At 42.9% G+C, this 13,500-nt stretch overlaps 1 protein-coding gene across 2 annotated transcripts in view; it reads right to left on the bottom strand.

Moving 5' to 3' along the window:
• Positions 1 to 3,147, bottom strand: part of mtcl2 (microtubule crosslinking factor 2) — a 108,121-nt gene extending 104,974 nt beyond the window's left edge. For both annotated transcript variants that reach the window (XM_084068122.1, XM_084068123.1), the window contains exon 1: positions 1,845 to 3,147. In XM_084068122.1, the coding sequence (XP_083924248.1) occupies positions 1,845 to 2,795 (951 nt within the window). In that variant the 5' untranslated portion in view covers positions 2,796 to 3,147. The remainder of the gene's footprint in view (positions 1 to 1,844) is intronic.
• Between the last annotated feature and the right edge of the window lie 10,353 nt (positions 3,148 to 13,500).

Below are 13,500 nucleotides of genomic sequence, written 5' to 3'. Positions count from 1 at the left end.
GATATGAGTTATGGTTCTGTCCCTATCGGGGCATGACTGGAACTTGCAGTGCCTCTCGTGGCTCAAGTCGCTTCAGACGGCGCGCCTCTATCGTTTTAACTGTTTCTTAGCGGAGCCGTCCCCCTTTTACAGTACAGTACATCTTAATAATAACAATAATAACTTTATTTATAGCACTTTTCAAAACATGAGTTACAAAGTGCTGAACAGCAGTTGGAGCATAAAATATATAAGTACGGTAAAATAAAACATACACGTTAAAAAAAAGACTCTTGGGTTTGAGTCTTTGAGTACGGCACTTCCGCATTCCAGGAGTGCGGAAGTGACCAGGACGGCGTCAGATGACGTGAAGGGGACCCCCGTCACGTCAAACGTTTGGTCACATTTGTCCCAAGAAGTCACTATAGGCCGTTTTGAGAGTGAGAGTGTGTAGTGCCAGTTATGAAAGCCTATTTAAACACTAGACCACCAAATCAGCCCAATGTTTACGTCATAATGTACAACGTGGGGCAGGTTCTTTTCCTATGGAAAAGGGAGTCTGATAAATCTGATACGGGAACTATTACACCGACACCCATTTACACAACACACACACATGCATGCGCATGCAGTCACACACACACACACACACACACACACACACACACACACACACACACACACACACACACACACACACACACATGCAGATGTGTGTGCACACATGCAGATCCCATGCACACAATTGATTGGTGATGTTGACTGATTAGCTTCAAAAAAAGCAAAATAGGACCACTCAGTGTATTTCCTGAGGAATGTTTGCAATGGTGGTGTGTGTGTGATTGTGACTGTGTGACTGTGTGCATGTGTAATGTTTGTGTGTGTGAAAGAGGAAGAGAGGGCGCATGTGTGTGTGTGTGTGTGTGTGTGTGTGTGTGTGTGTGTGTGTGTGTGTGTGTGTGTGTGTGTGTGTGTGTGTGTGTGTGTGTGTGTGTATGTGTGTGTGTGTGTGTGCATTCCTAATCAATCAGTGTGGAGAGTAGTCTAGCCAGTAGCCACTGCCAGTGTTTGGGACATGCTAATGTTATTGATCAATTTGCCTTATCAATCACCCACGAGAGAACATGGATCTGTTTGCCTGGTAGACCAATACAAGGTTTCTACATCTGCAAACGTGTTGAGGTATTCTATAGAGCGTGCGTGCGCGCGTGTGTGCGTGCATGCGTGTTGAATGGATTTAACGTATTACTATATCATTATCATTGATATTACCAGTTATGAGATGCAGCTGTTTTCGCATGGAGCTGCATACTCTGTGTGTGTGTGTGTGTGTGTGTGTGTGTGTGTGTGTGTGTGTGTGTGTGTGTGTGTGTGTGTGTGTGTGTGTGTGTGTGTGTGTGTCACGCCCTGATGATAACATCTTTCTTGGAGTCAGTACTGGTTAGAGTCAAGTGTATTGCACATTAGGAAAACAACTCACTGGAAACTGATACAGTAAACTGAAACTCCACCATATTTTGGGTACTTTACTTTTCATATACATTTCAAATATCTAGGAAAAGCTCCGCTAATTATGTACATTGAAAAGATAATGTACATAAGCTACCATCACCAGCTACCTTCACCAATTACAGCACTGGGACGTTAAATAGGCCTATTACTATAATTCACAATAGAATGATCGTTTTACTTAATTTCAGGTGGGATGCATGTCTTAATTGGCTAATTAGCAGTGCTTGGTTGAACTAGGTTGTGTTATGCATTCATCCCTGACCCTATGTGTGGTTTAAGTAGGCTGCACATGTTATGTACACATAGCATTTCTATGATAACGTAGGCTAACGTTACTTCTAGGTTTGACTTACTTTAAGGTAATCATTTTCAGATCTCAATTCCTCGATTTCCCTTGAAAACTCCTCGTGCATCCCGTCCATAAACTCCTCTGTTGTGAGGTCGGAGAAAGCCAGAGATGTGCTGGCGGGGACCCTGCTGTCAAACGAGGTGATAGATCGTTCATCGCCGGGAGAGATGCTCCCTTCCCCGGTGTCCACTCCCAGGGACAGTCGGTTCCTCTCGTCCCTCTCCGGGGCGGAGGTCTTGGCAGCGGTCAGCCGGCTGGATCTCTCCGTGGCCGGCTTCTCGCCGTCCAGCCCGCCGCACCGGCTGCTCCTCGACTCGGCGTCGCTGCTGACCGCGTCTGCGGAGAGCTTGTTCTCCTCCGAGGCGCAGTCCGAAAGCTCGGAGCTGCTGTCGGTCGGCGAGAGCTTCCCGGGAGCGCAGCCGGAGTCTTTGGACAAGTCATCGGATCCAATACTGGCGTCCGAAACCTTTCTACGTCCGGTGTTCTTCCCCGTTTTACCTCCCGAGCCCTTCTGGGATACGGTGGATGATTTGCCCGTTAGTTTACCACCCCCACCGCCTTTCTCCGTCTTCGTGTCTTTCACGCCACCGCTGCCCGGCGTGCTGCGCCTGGAAGCGCGGCTACCCAGGTGGATGGCTCCCGGTTTGACGCTGAGGGTGGGGGTCCCGATCCCTCCCCGGATCTTGGTCAGCGACCACCCGGGTACATCCTTCGGTCTGGCTGGGGACGGTGCCCGGTTGATCTTCTTCTTCTTCTCGCCTGCAGGCTTAGCAGGGAGTACCGAGGGCTCGTTCGGTTGTTGTTGTTGTTGCTCGGACATCGTCTGCCGGCTGTCCGAGCTCTCGGTCCCGCCTCCGCTTTCCATTTTGTGCCGTTGGTGAGGCACCCTCCGTTCCTTGGGCGAGGCGAAGAGGTGAGTCGGCGAATTATGGACATCAACCTTTGTTTTTGTCATTCATTCCGCTTTAACGACCACGGGGGAAACAGAAATGAAACCTCCCTGCTTGTAAGAAAGGGAGGTAGAAGTTGTTTAGATAAACAACTGCAAAGCAGCGGAGAAAAGAGGGATCCTCCTCAGAAATTCCACAATGAGCCGTATATGCAACAGTGAAAGGAATGGAAATCCAGACTGCAGAGCCGCTGGATCCGGCTCGCTCCTCCACGTTGTGTGGTTGTATGTAGGTCTTGTTTTTCGGAGGAAATAATTCCGCTTTGTGTTGATATAGGCTTCCTTCCTTCCTTTCCTTCCCTGTCGCCTCGCCTGGTCGCTCCACTCGTTCTCCTTTTCTCTGTAAAGAACGACTCGCCGGTCAGAGTGAGAACAGAGAGATAGTGTGCTCGCTTGCTCGCTCGCTCTCTCTCTCTCTCTCTCGCGCGCGCGCGCTCTCTCTCTCTCTCTCTCTCTCTCTCTCTCTCTCTCTCTCTCTCTCTCTCTCTCTCTCTCTCTCTCTCTCTCTCTCAATTCAGCCTTAAAGGGGCGTTTTACATTGTCAAAGAAAATAAATAAATACAAAAATTAAATAAAATAGAATTGCATGTAGTCTACACTTAAAAATAAAGGCCAATTACAATAAAGATAATAAATGTCTCTCTCTCTCTCTCTCTCTCTCTCTCTCTCTCTCTCTCTCTCTCTCTCTCTCTCTCTCTCTCTCTCTCTCTCTCTCTCTCTCTCTCTCTCTCTCTCTCTCTCTCTCTCTCTCTCTCTCTCTCTCTCTCTCTCTCTCTCTCTCTCTCTCTCTCTCTCTCTCTCTCTCTCTCTCTCTCTCTCTCTCTCTCTCTCTCTCTCTCTCATCTCAGGCTGAGCGCATCCTTTCTTCTCTCTCCACGGCTCTCTGTCGCCACCATAGGCACAGACGAATGGCAAGCAACACAAGCTGGCCGCGAAATGAGGGAGAGGGAGGTGAATGCGCTGGAAGGAACAGTTGGGCATGGATGTGTGTCAGTCTACTCTCCACCATCAGGCAAGCTAAAGCTTATTTGTAGCACGCCCAGCCGAATAATGGTCACACTTTTACTGATAGTACAATTGGATGTATTTCCATAAAACTAACGTCAAAGCTGCAAAGACAGCAAACACAAACAAAATATTAAACACCTTGCGTTTTAATTAATACAATAAACAATAAAACAGACCTACAACAGACATTAATAAAATAATAGCACTTAGAAACAAAAAAACATACCTTTGTACACCTTTCGGCAGGGGCTTGCAAGTTGAAACCTTTTTTTGCAAACTATTATCTGTTCTGTAACTTCTGTTTGTTGCTTGCTGCTGCTGCAAACACTTTCTGTCCCAGGTGAAATCTATCTCTAATCCGGGGATCCCCTGGGGTGCGCAAGATGCCTAGTCTAGGGGATGCGTGACATTAATAGTGTAATGGTGGTGCGGGTGTTATAATTAGACAATATTAACACATACATTTCTCTGAACGTTGACATTTCACCAAACAAATACCTCTTTGTTCTATTACTGGTAAAGATATAACATTTTACTGCACCAAATTGGAAAATAAAAGCATGACCATTGATACACAAACCAAAAGATAACAAAATAGAAGCAGCCATACAGAAAATACACAGCAATGCAATATACTCTACATTATGTACATAAACCCCAAATCTAAAAAATAAATAGCAGTGTCCATGGGGTCATTTACATGATTATAGTTATGTTTTATTTATTAATTTTTTGTTTCCTGTTCAGTTTCAGTTAGTTAACTTTGCTGAAGGGGGTTTCCCTGTAAAAAAAAAAAACACAAAACACATCACTCATGGCACCAGTCACAAAAACACAACATAAATGATATTCCGAACATAACTCAACAACATAAACTACAATAAACACATAACTTCCCCACTGCATTCCTATAGTAATGAACAACTTAATAAAATAGAATATAACCATATTATAATGTGTGTGCGCCCTGAGGCATGCTGGGAGGTCCCTCCCCTGCTACCCTGTAGTTACTTCTCACTTTTTGTAGTCTACAAAAAGTGAGAATTATAGGACATAGAAACAAATAATTATTGAAATAAGGAAATGAGCAAAAGGTAGACAGATGGACAAAGAGGAATATCAAGCTATAGTTTGTGATACAGACTGTTGGCTTAATCCAGGGATATAGGCACATTGAACGTTTTGAAACAACAAACTACTCATTCTGGGTACAGGATTATGTTGAGTCTGTTAGAACATGTGCAAAAATCATGCATTATGATAAACAGGCTATATCATCACCTATCAGTTGACCAAATGTTCCAATCAAATTTTAACAGTCTCTTGCTACAGTGCATTCCGTGACATACTGTAGCTGGACTGCACTGAGACCATAGAGGGAATGAATCAATAGCTTGATATTTGAACCTGCCTTTGGGCTTACGGTATGTAATTTTAGATGTACACATTCCCACAGACATGGTTGGTCCAATGGGACTTGCCATCCTACAAACCCAGAGTTAGAGTGTGAGTTAAATGAATATTGTCCTTAGAACATTATTTTTAGACGAAGGGGAGCTGATAAACAAGGTATTAATTGGCAGCCACCACTCCTAATAGTTAGGATGGGATCGGCAAATCTAGGGACACATTCTACGTATGTGCAAATGTACTGTAGCAAATAAAATAATGCAACAACAAGGACGTGTTGTCCTTGCGAATTTTGATAGTTGCATGAAACAAATTAAAAAACAATTAATGCATATTTCTCTTACATCTGAAATAAATGTATGTACTACTCTTGGTCCTTATGCAATCGCCTGTATATAATGACTATTACACATCACAACGGTCTCCCTTTAACAGAGCTATTCCCATCATCACTAATTCAACTAGTTTCCTCTTAGAGGTCAGTGTATCACTTGACACCATGTGGTACAGAGGGAATCTGTGTGTGTGTGTGTGTGTGTGTGTGTGTGTGTGTGTGTGTGTGTGTGTGTGTGTGTGTGTGTGTGTGTGTGTGTGTGTGTGTGTGTGTGTGTGTGTGTGTGTGTGTGTGTGTGTGTGTGTGTGTGTGTGTGTGCGTGCGCGAGCGTGTGCGTGTGTACATGTTTCTGTGCGTGTGTGTGGTGTGTTTGTGTGACTAACTAAGTGGTTGAGAGGCACATGGTCCATCTAATGTTACCATTCTCTCTTTCTCTCGTATCCCCCCTCTCTTTATTAAACTTTCGTTTCATCCCTCTTTTTTTGCCTCCTTTCCATCCTCTCTCTACCCCTTCATTCCTTTCTTTCTCTCTCTCCATCTCTCTGGTTGTGGTAGCCTACAGTGAAGCAGATGATCAGACAAATGGAGAAAATCATAAAGGTAATCTTGCCCATTATATCTTTTAGAAGCTGAATACTTGAATTGATAATAATATTATTCATTTCAGTCAAACCACAGAAAAAAAGGCAAATAATATGTTTTTATATCCTTCTTTGCGTGAAATCTTTGCTTATGTGCATGTGTTTCCTGCGAGAACTTCGGCATGCATCGCTTGGAACGCCGGTTGTCCAAAAATATCAATAAATCCGCAAATCATGATGTCATAAAACTGACATCAATGACTGGTCTGGACTCCATATGCTGGCATGGCTGACATGGAACTACATATATGGGGCATAAAATGGACACAGACAGACAGATACAGAAATCTACATACTGCATATTGGCATAAAAAGGATACAGACAGACGGGTACAACGGGTACTCTGAGTACGGGTACATCGGGAATTGCAAAACCATAAATGATGCCTGTTCCCAATCGGAATCGACATAGGATGGTTAATCCAGGATGTGGGGCAGCAATGGCTCAGGAGGTAGAGTGGCCATCTCCAAATACGAAGATTCATGGGTCGATCCCTCCTGGCTGATGCGTGTCATCAGCCAGGAGCACAAGTGTCATTGTGCAAGACACAGAAAACCCTCACTGCTTCTGATGAAGCAGGTTGGTGCCTTACAAGGCTGCCTGTGCCACCCACCGGTGTGTGAATGTATGAATATAATGCACATCGTAAAGTGCTTTGGAGAAATGCACCATTTAACATTTTATGTTGAGATAAAATAATTCCTTCGCCCTTTGTTCTCACATTCTGATCTTTTCTTTCCTTTTTCCTTTCTAGTTTTCACTCTTTTTTCCTCTTCATTAATCCTCCACGTCTTCTATGTTCTTCTCCAGTGTGCTAACTTCTCCTTCTCTCTCTTCTTTGTCTCTCAACATTGTTTCACAGATATGCTCAGGTTCCTATAGCTTTACATTTTATTAGTCGATGAATTACTCTTCTAGTCTATTGTTCACGGCTCATTCATTAACTTGTCACCTTCTTACAATTAAATAAAATAGGCAATTAATGAATCTTTAAGGACTCATTAACACTGAACAACCATTAAAAGTGAATACTCAAGTGATATCTGTGTTTAGTAACTTAACCACTGGAACCGTAGATTGTAGATTCCCAATTATGGGCATGTCTAGTGAACTTTCTGCAAAAAAAGTTGATTTACAAGCTCACAACTCCCGCTGATCGGTCCAGTGGTGCTTGTAGCATGTCGTGCAAAACAGGCCCCTCCAGCAAACTTTGAAAGCCAATCGTTGTCAATTGGAATAGAATCGAGAAATCTGACAGATACATGTTGATCACATGACCACAGAGATAATGTATTGTGTACCAATTTGGGTGAGGTTTGGACAAAATCAGTAGGAGTAGTAGCAAAAACTTTGTTTTGTAAAGGAAACGAATATTTTTGAGACCTACCGTTCAAGAGTTATAGGCCAAAACATTGGCCACATTCCCAATAACTATTGAGAATGTGCATGCAAAGTTTCACCGCTATTGGACACTATGTTCATGATTTGAGGCATTTTGTTCAAAACAGACTGCTCCTGCAAACTTTGGAAGCCAACTTAGTCAATCAGGATGGAATATGAAAAATTGGACAGATCCGTCTTGATCACATGACTATAGAGATAATGTGTACCGATTGGCGTGATGTTTAGACAAAAAAGATGATATCCAAAAAATTCTTTAGCAAAAAACGGCCTCCTGGTGGTGATATAACAGGCTAAGCTGCTCACAGATGGACGGACAGACACACGGACTGACACACGGACAGACAGGTGCGAAAACATTGTCTCGGCCACGCCTTTCGGCCTGGCGGAGACAAAAATGTATCTCTATTTAAAAAAAGGTAAATCCCTTCTATAATGATATTTATATAACATATTAATGCCCTTTTAATATTTGGTGGATTCCTACACACGCAGATTAGACGCACGCACGCACACATGCACGCACACTGTATTACATTATCACCATTAACCAGTGCTTATGTAACAACATTAGTATTCATGTTTCCTCTCAGGTCATTTGTCATATTATGTCGGGTCTTTGTCTGTATTTTGGCTGTTTGCCAGAAACAACCCATCACGCCATTCCTAACAGAACCGATATTACGGTACAGGTCAGCTACAGTCTGGGACAATCATGGAATGTCAATAAATCATGAAAAAAACATTCTAGGATGGGCAGAGACAGAACCGTAATGGGTAGAACTATTATAGGCAGAGTGTTCTAGTGGCATTCAACAACACTCTCAAACCAGTGTTGACTGGTGCTGTTAAGACAGACAGATGCATTAACATCATCATAATGTATTGCCATAAATTAGCCAATCTGAATTGGAAGACAGAATGGAATGGATAGTGCTGAATGGCAGAATGAAAATGACTACTTAATCATGCTTTCGATTGGCTCTAGAGTGGCAATGAAAATATATTTATTTGATTCACAGAACCAACAACCAACCCAGCATGGTTACCGCAGTCTGTGGATATGTATGTTAATCTTAAGGTGACCATCTTGAATTTACCAGAACAGACAACCATTAGGATTGGTGCATCTATGCATTGCTGTGCAAAGCAGCTCATGACTAAATTAATTCAAAATGGCTGCCGCAGTCTGGAGTGTCAGAATGGCATTCTCTGAATCATTCATGAGCAGCCAATCCAGTGTGGATGCTGAAGAGGGGTGGCAAAATGGCATTCTTTGAATAATTGAGCAGGAATCTGTGTGGCATACAAAGAGTATGATGGTGGCCCCTAAGAGGCACATTACTCCCGACTAATTAGCTCTCATACAAAACACTCTGTGCCTTACAATGGTGGTAAATTCCAAGTTCTCAGCCCTCTTGGGCAATGTTTATGTATAAGTATAATACTTTATACTTTATCCTTGGCCAACAGAGCTATTTGCATTATGCTATTTGATACATTTTAGGTCCTATATGGTTTAGGCCTAGGTCCTGTATGGACCACGTGCCAGTATATGTTGTTGTGTACTTGTGTCTAAATGTGATAAACCTGTGTAAAACTGTTGTACTTGGCAAATTAAGCATTTCTGAGGCTGGTTCTGTTTAAATTATACTTTTTTCCCTAATTGGTTTCCTTGCAGATCTCTGCCCTGGATTAGCTATGGGCTGTTTGTACTTAAACTGACTTCTAGGTTGTTCTTGTCCTGTATTTTTCATTCTAACATTAACAGCTAATCAATAGAAGAATATACTGTAAATCAAAGTTGAAAAAGAATGCCATGGCACTCTTCTTACTGTTCATAAACAACAAAAAGGCTTGCACACTGAAAATTAACATTCTGAGGCTCTTAACGTTAAAACGCCCTTTTCCCCTCCAATGTCACTCCTTTAAGGATATTGAAAAAGCAGTATTTGGACATGTGCCTTCATCAGAGTAGTGTAATTTGAGGTCCTATATGCAGTAATCAGATAAAACCAAGTTTAGGACTTACAGGAAAAAGTATGGTCTTGAACTGCTCTACATGTAAAGTGTCATGAGACAACTTGTTGTGATTTGGCACTTTTTGTACATAAAATTGACTTGATTGACTTCCAGGTCAATCTTCTGTACCTCTTTGGCACAATCTCAAACCTTTTCATATTCTTAAAACACTCTTCATATATAATCCATATATTATTTCTTAAGGGAGCTGTTCTGCTCTGGCAGAACTTGATGTCCTGGTCTACTACTGCCCCATCAATGATAGATTCATACATCATAGTGACAGGCCTCAACTCGTATCATCAGAGGACGTATTAGAAGAACGCCAGTGAAGGTCTATAATGTTGGATATATGAAGAGTCAGCTCCCTGGGGTTACATCAGTGTGTTATATAAGAGAAACTACATGGAGCATCCAGCGCATCACATCACAATGACTGTCACTGACCACTGTGACAAATTCTGACAATAATTAACAGTATTGTGTGTGTGTGTGCGTGCGTGCGTGCGTGCGTGCGTGCGTGCGTGCGTGCGTGCGTGCGTGCGTGCGTGCGTGCGTGCGTGCGTGATAGAGTGAGTGAGAGAGAAAGAGGGAAAGAAAGAGGAGGGAGAGAAATTCCAATTTCAATATATTGCAGTCTATTTTCCCTAATGCACTTGATTCTGTCAGCCTGCCCAGAAAACAACACCCACTTCCCACTGCTCTTCCACATTTTTCCCAAGGTGGGTGATTCTGCAAATTAATTCCTGTCAGTCTGACTGTCTGTTAGTGTCTTTCAATAATTGTATGAAGTGGTTGAAGTATATTTACACAAGAAGTCTACTTTACTTGAGTGTTTCCATCTTTCATAGCTAGTGTATACATCTACTCCACAATTTCACAGCAACATGTGGTGAACTATTTGCCAGGTGAGGCAGCATAAATGTGGGCATGGCATAATGTAATACAGCAGCCCATGGTGTTCATATTATACATGGGTAGATCCAATATACTGTAGTCTACAGTGGTGGGTAATAAATCAACAAATATGCCTGCAAAGGCAGCTTATAATGTGCTCACATATTGTAGAATTATACAACACAATAAGCGAATGTGTTGGAACTGGAGAGAGAGAGAGAGAGAGAGAGAGAGAGAGAGAGAGAGAGAGAGAGAGAGAGAGAGAGAGAGAGAGAGAGAGAGAGAGAGAGAGAGAGAGAGAGAGAGAGAGAGAGAGAGAGAGAGAGAGAGAGAGAGAGAGAGAGAGAGATACAGGGACTCTACAATATTTAATTGTCAATATGTCAAATACGATTCCGTATTTTACAGGATGTATAGCAACACAGCTTATTTTTTCCTCTTAAGATAGGCATGCGTTTGAAAAGCTTTTTAAAAAAGAAACAGAAACATCCATGCTTGTGGGAAAAGAAAATACGAAAAAGTGCGCAAAGGCACAAGGGGGAGTGGTTTCACCTGTTTGAGGCAGAGCCTCACTTTGACCTTTCAAGTCCACGTTCAAATGTTATTAGCCTTTTAATTTGGTGCTATTTAGACTCTCTCTGAGCCTCCCTTGGTAGTAGGTTTTTAGTATTACGGTCTTGCTTGTATCATGTCAGTATCATGGTCAGCATCATGGTCAGTATCATGTCAGTATCATGTCCGTATAATGATCAGTATCATGTCAGTATCATGTCAATATCATGGTCAGTACCATGTCAGTATAATGTTCAGTATCATGTCCGCATAATGGTCCGTATCATGGTCAGTATCATGTCAGTATCTGACTTCTGCCGCCACCATTACCACCTTTTGTTTGATTGAAAGAACGATAGCCAGGATGGATAGCCATGATGGATAGCCTTGCATGGCTGGATGACATATTTTTTGCTTTTACATCTATCCCAGTTGAGAGCGGGTACTCCAAAAGCACATTTCCAAAAGCACATTTCCAAAAGCACTTTCACTTCTGCCCTTAGGTGCCGCCACAAACGCAAGAAAGTTGCATTGTCTGTCGTACAAACTCTGTCAGCTTCCTTTTGTCCTGGGGGCTGCACCCCACGACCGCCACATCTCTGGGTAGGCAACCCGACCTGGCGGAGATCTGCACTCAGAGGAATGCACTTTTCTGGCTATTTATTTTGATCACTATTTCAAGGTGGAAGATTTTGTCAAATGCACCATCTGTTTTGGTTTGGACAATCCACTGTGAGACTACAATTCTCATGGGATGCCAGGCAGGCAGACAGCCAATCTGTCAGTAAACCAGCCACAGCCAGTCAGTCACTAGACTAACCAGTTAACCAGTCAGCCAACTGGCAAATTAACAAATCAGCCAAACATTCTAACAGTCTGCTGTCCAGCAAACCAGCCAACCAGGCTGCAAAGGTCAACCAACCAACCAACCAGCCAACCTGTCTGTCTGTCTGTCTGTCTGTCTGTCTGCCAGCCATCACACAGACATCCAGTGCAGGAGCAAGTCTGGCAGGACAGCCTCCTTGTGTGTGTATGTTGCTTATATCCATGCTGGGAGAGACAAAGCTCTCAAAAAGGTTTTCAATTAAAATGCCTGACACAAAAGTGAGCACATTATTTTGTTTCATGAAGCCAACATTTTCTCCATGGCCAGTCATTTTCTATAAAACTATGACAATTATAAATTCTTCTTCTTCTTATTATTATTTTTTCTGTCACCCAAATTGTGTACAATTATGTGTTGTAAACTCAACAAATCTTTCCTCCTCTCCCCTGTCGCCCTCCTACACAGTAAAATGTAAAAGGTGTATACAAAATTGATGAATTAACACAGAAGATTTTCCTCAGTAACTTTCTGTCCTTCTCAATAATGAAAAGCAACAGTTGCAGAGGATAGTAATTCATGTCAGTCAGTGCATGTCCCCTAATGGCTTCTACTGTAGAACACATTCAACCAGGAGACACTCATTAACAGTGAGCATATTTCACTAATTATCAGAGAAAAACACCCTGGCATGCGTCTCACTGCTGTCCACTCAGTACAATGATGAAAGTACATGATTTCCAGTCTATGTTGCAGAGACAAAGAGAAGCGCTAACGATAAATGGAAATTTGCTGACCTTGCAAGTTATATTTGGTTCAGTAATTGGAAAGCAGTCAACCACTGTGTGTGTGTGTGTGTGTGTGTGTGTGTGTGTGTGTGTGTGTGTGTGTGTGTGTGTGTGTGTGTGTGTGTGTGTGTGTGTGTGTGTGTGTGTGTGTGTGTGTGTGTGTGTGTGTGTGTGTGTGTGTGTGTGCGTGCGTGCGTGCGTGCGTGCGTGCGTTTGAGTGTGTGTGTTTGACTGAAAGAGAGTGTGTAGTTGTATGTGAGTGATAGTGTGTGTGCATGGATGAGATTGCATGTGTCTGTGAGAGATTGTGTGTGATGACTAGCTTGCATCAGCAAAGCCACTGGTACACTTTGCCTGTCGACATGTCATGAACAGAAAGTCATTTCCCCTATCATTAACTCTTTGGGCTGTATCCTGCTCTGTTTGAACTGAAGTATTTCATCTGCTTGACATTGGCACAATAATGAGTCTCAGCTTATCAGTAAAATGCCATCCCCTCCCCAACTACCTGAAGGCACCACAGATTTGTAAAACAAGCCAAAAAACATCCTTGTTAAGGAGAAAGCTCCCTTGCAGGAGGCTGCAATTCCAAACTGGCCACTGTCAAAATACACACACACACACACACACACACACACACACACACACACACACACACACACACACACACACACACACACACACACACACACACACACACACACACACACACACACACACACACACACACACACACACACACACACACACACACACACACACACATGCACGAGGGAGTGTATATCTGAGAGAGAGAGAGAGAGAGAGAGAGAGAGAGTATAATGATCAAAACTT

Source organism: Gymnoscopelus microlampas (genome assembly GCF_963454915.1).
Source record: "Gymnoscopelus microlampas genome assembly, chromosome: 10".
Lineage (NCBI taxonomy): Eukaryota > Metazoa > Chordata > Actinopteri > Myctophiformes > Myctophidae > Gymnoscopelus > Gymnoscopelus microlampas.
This window is presented reverse-complemented; position numbering and strand designations above follow the sequence as displayed.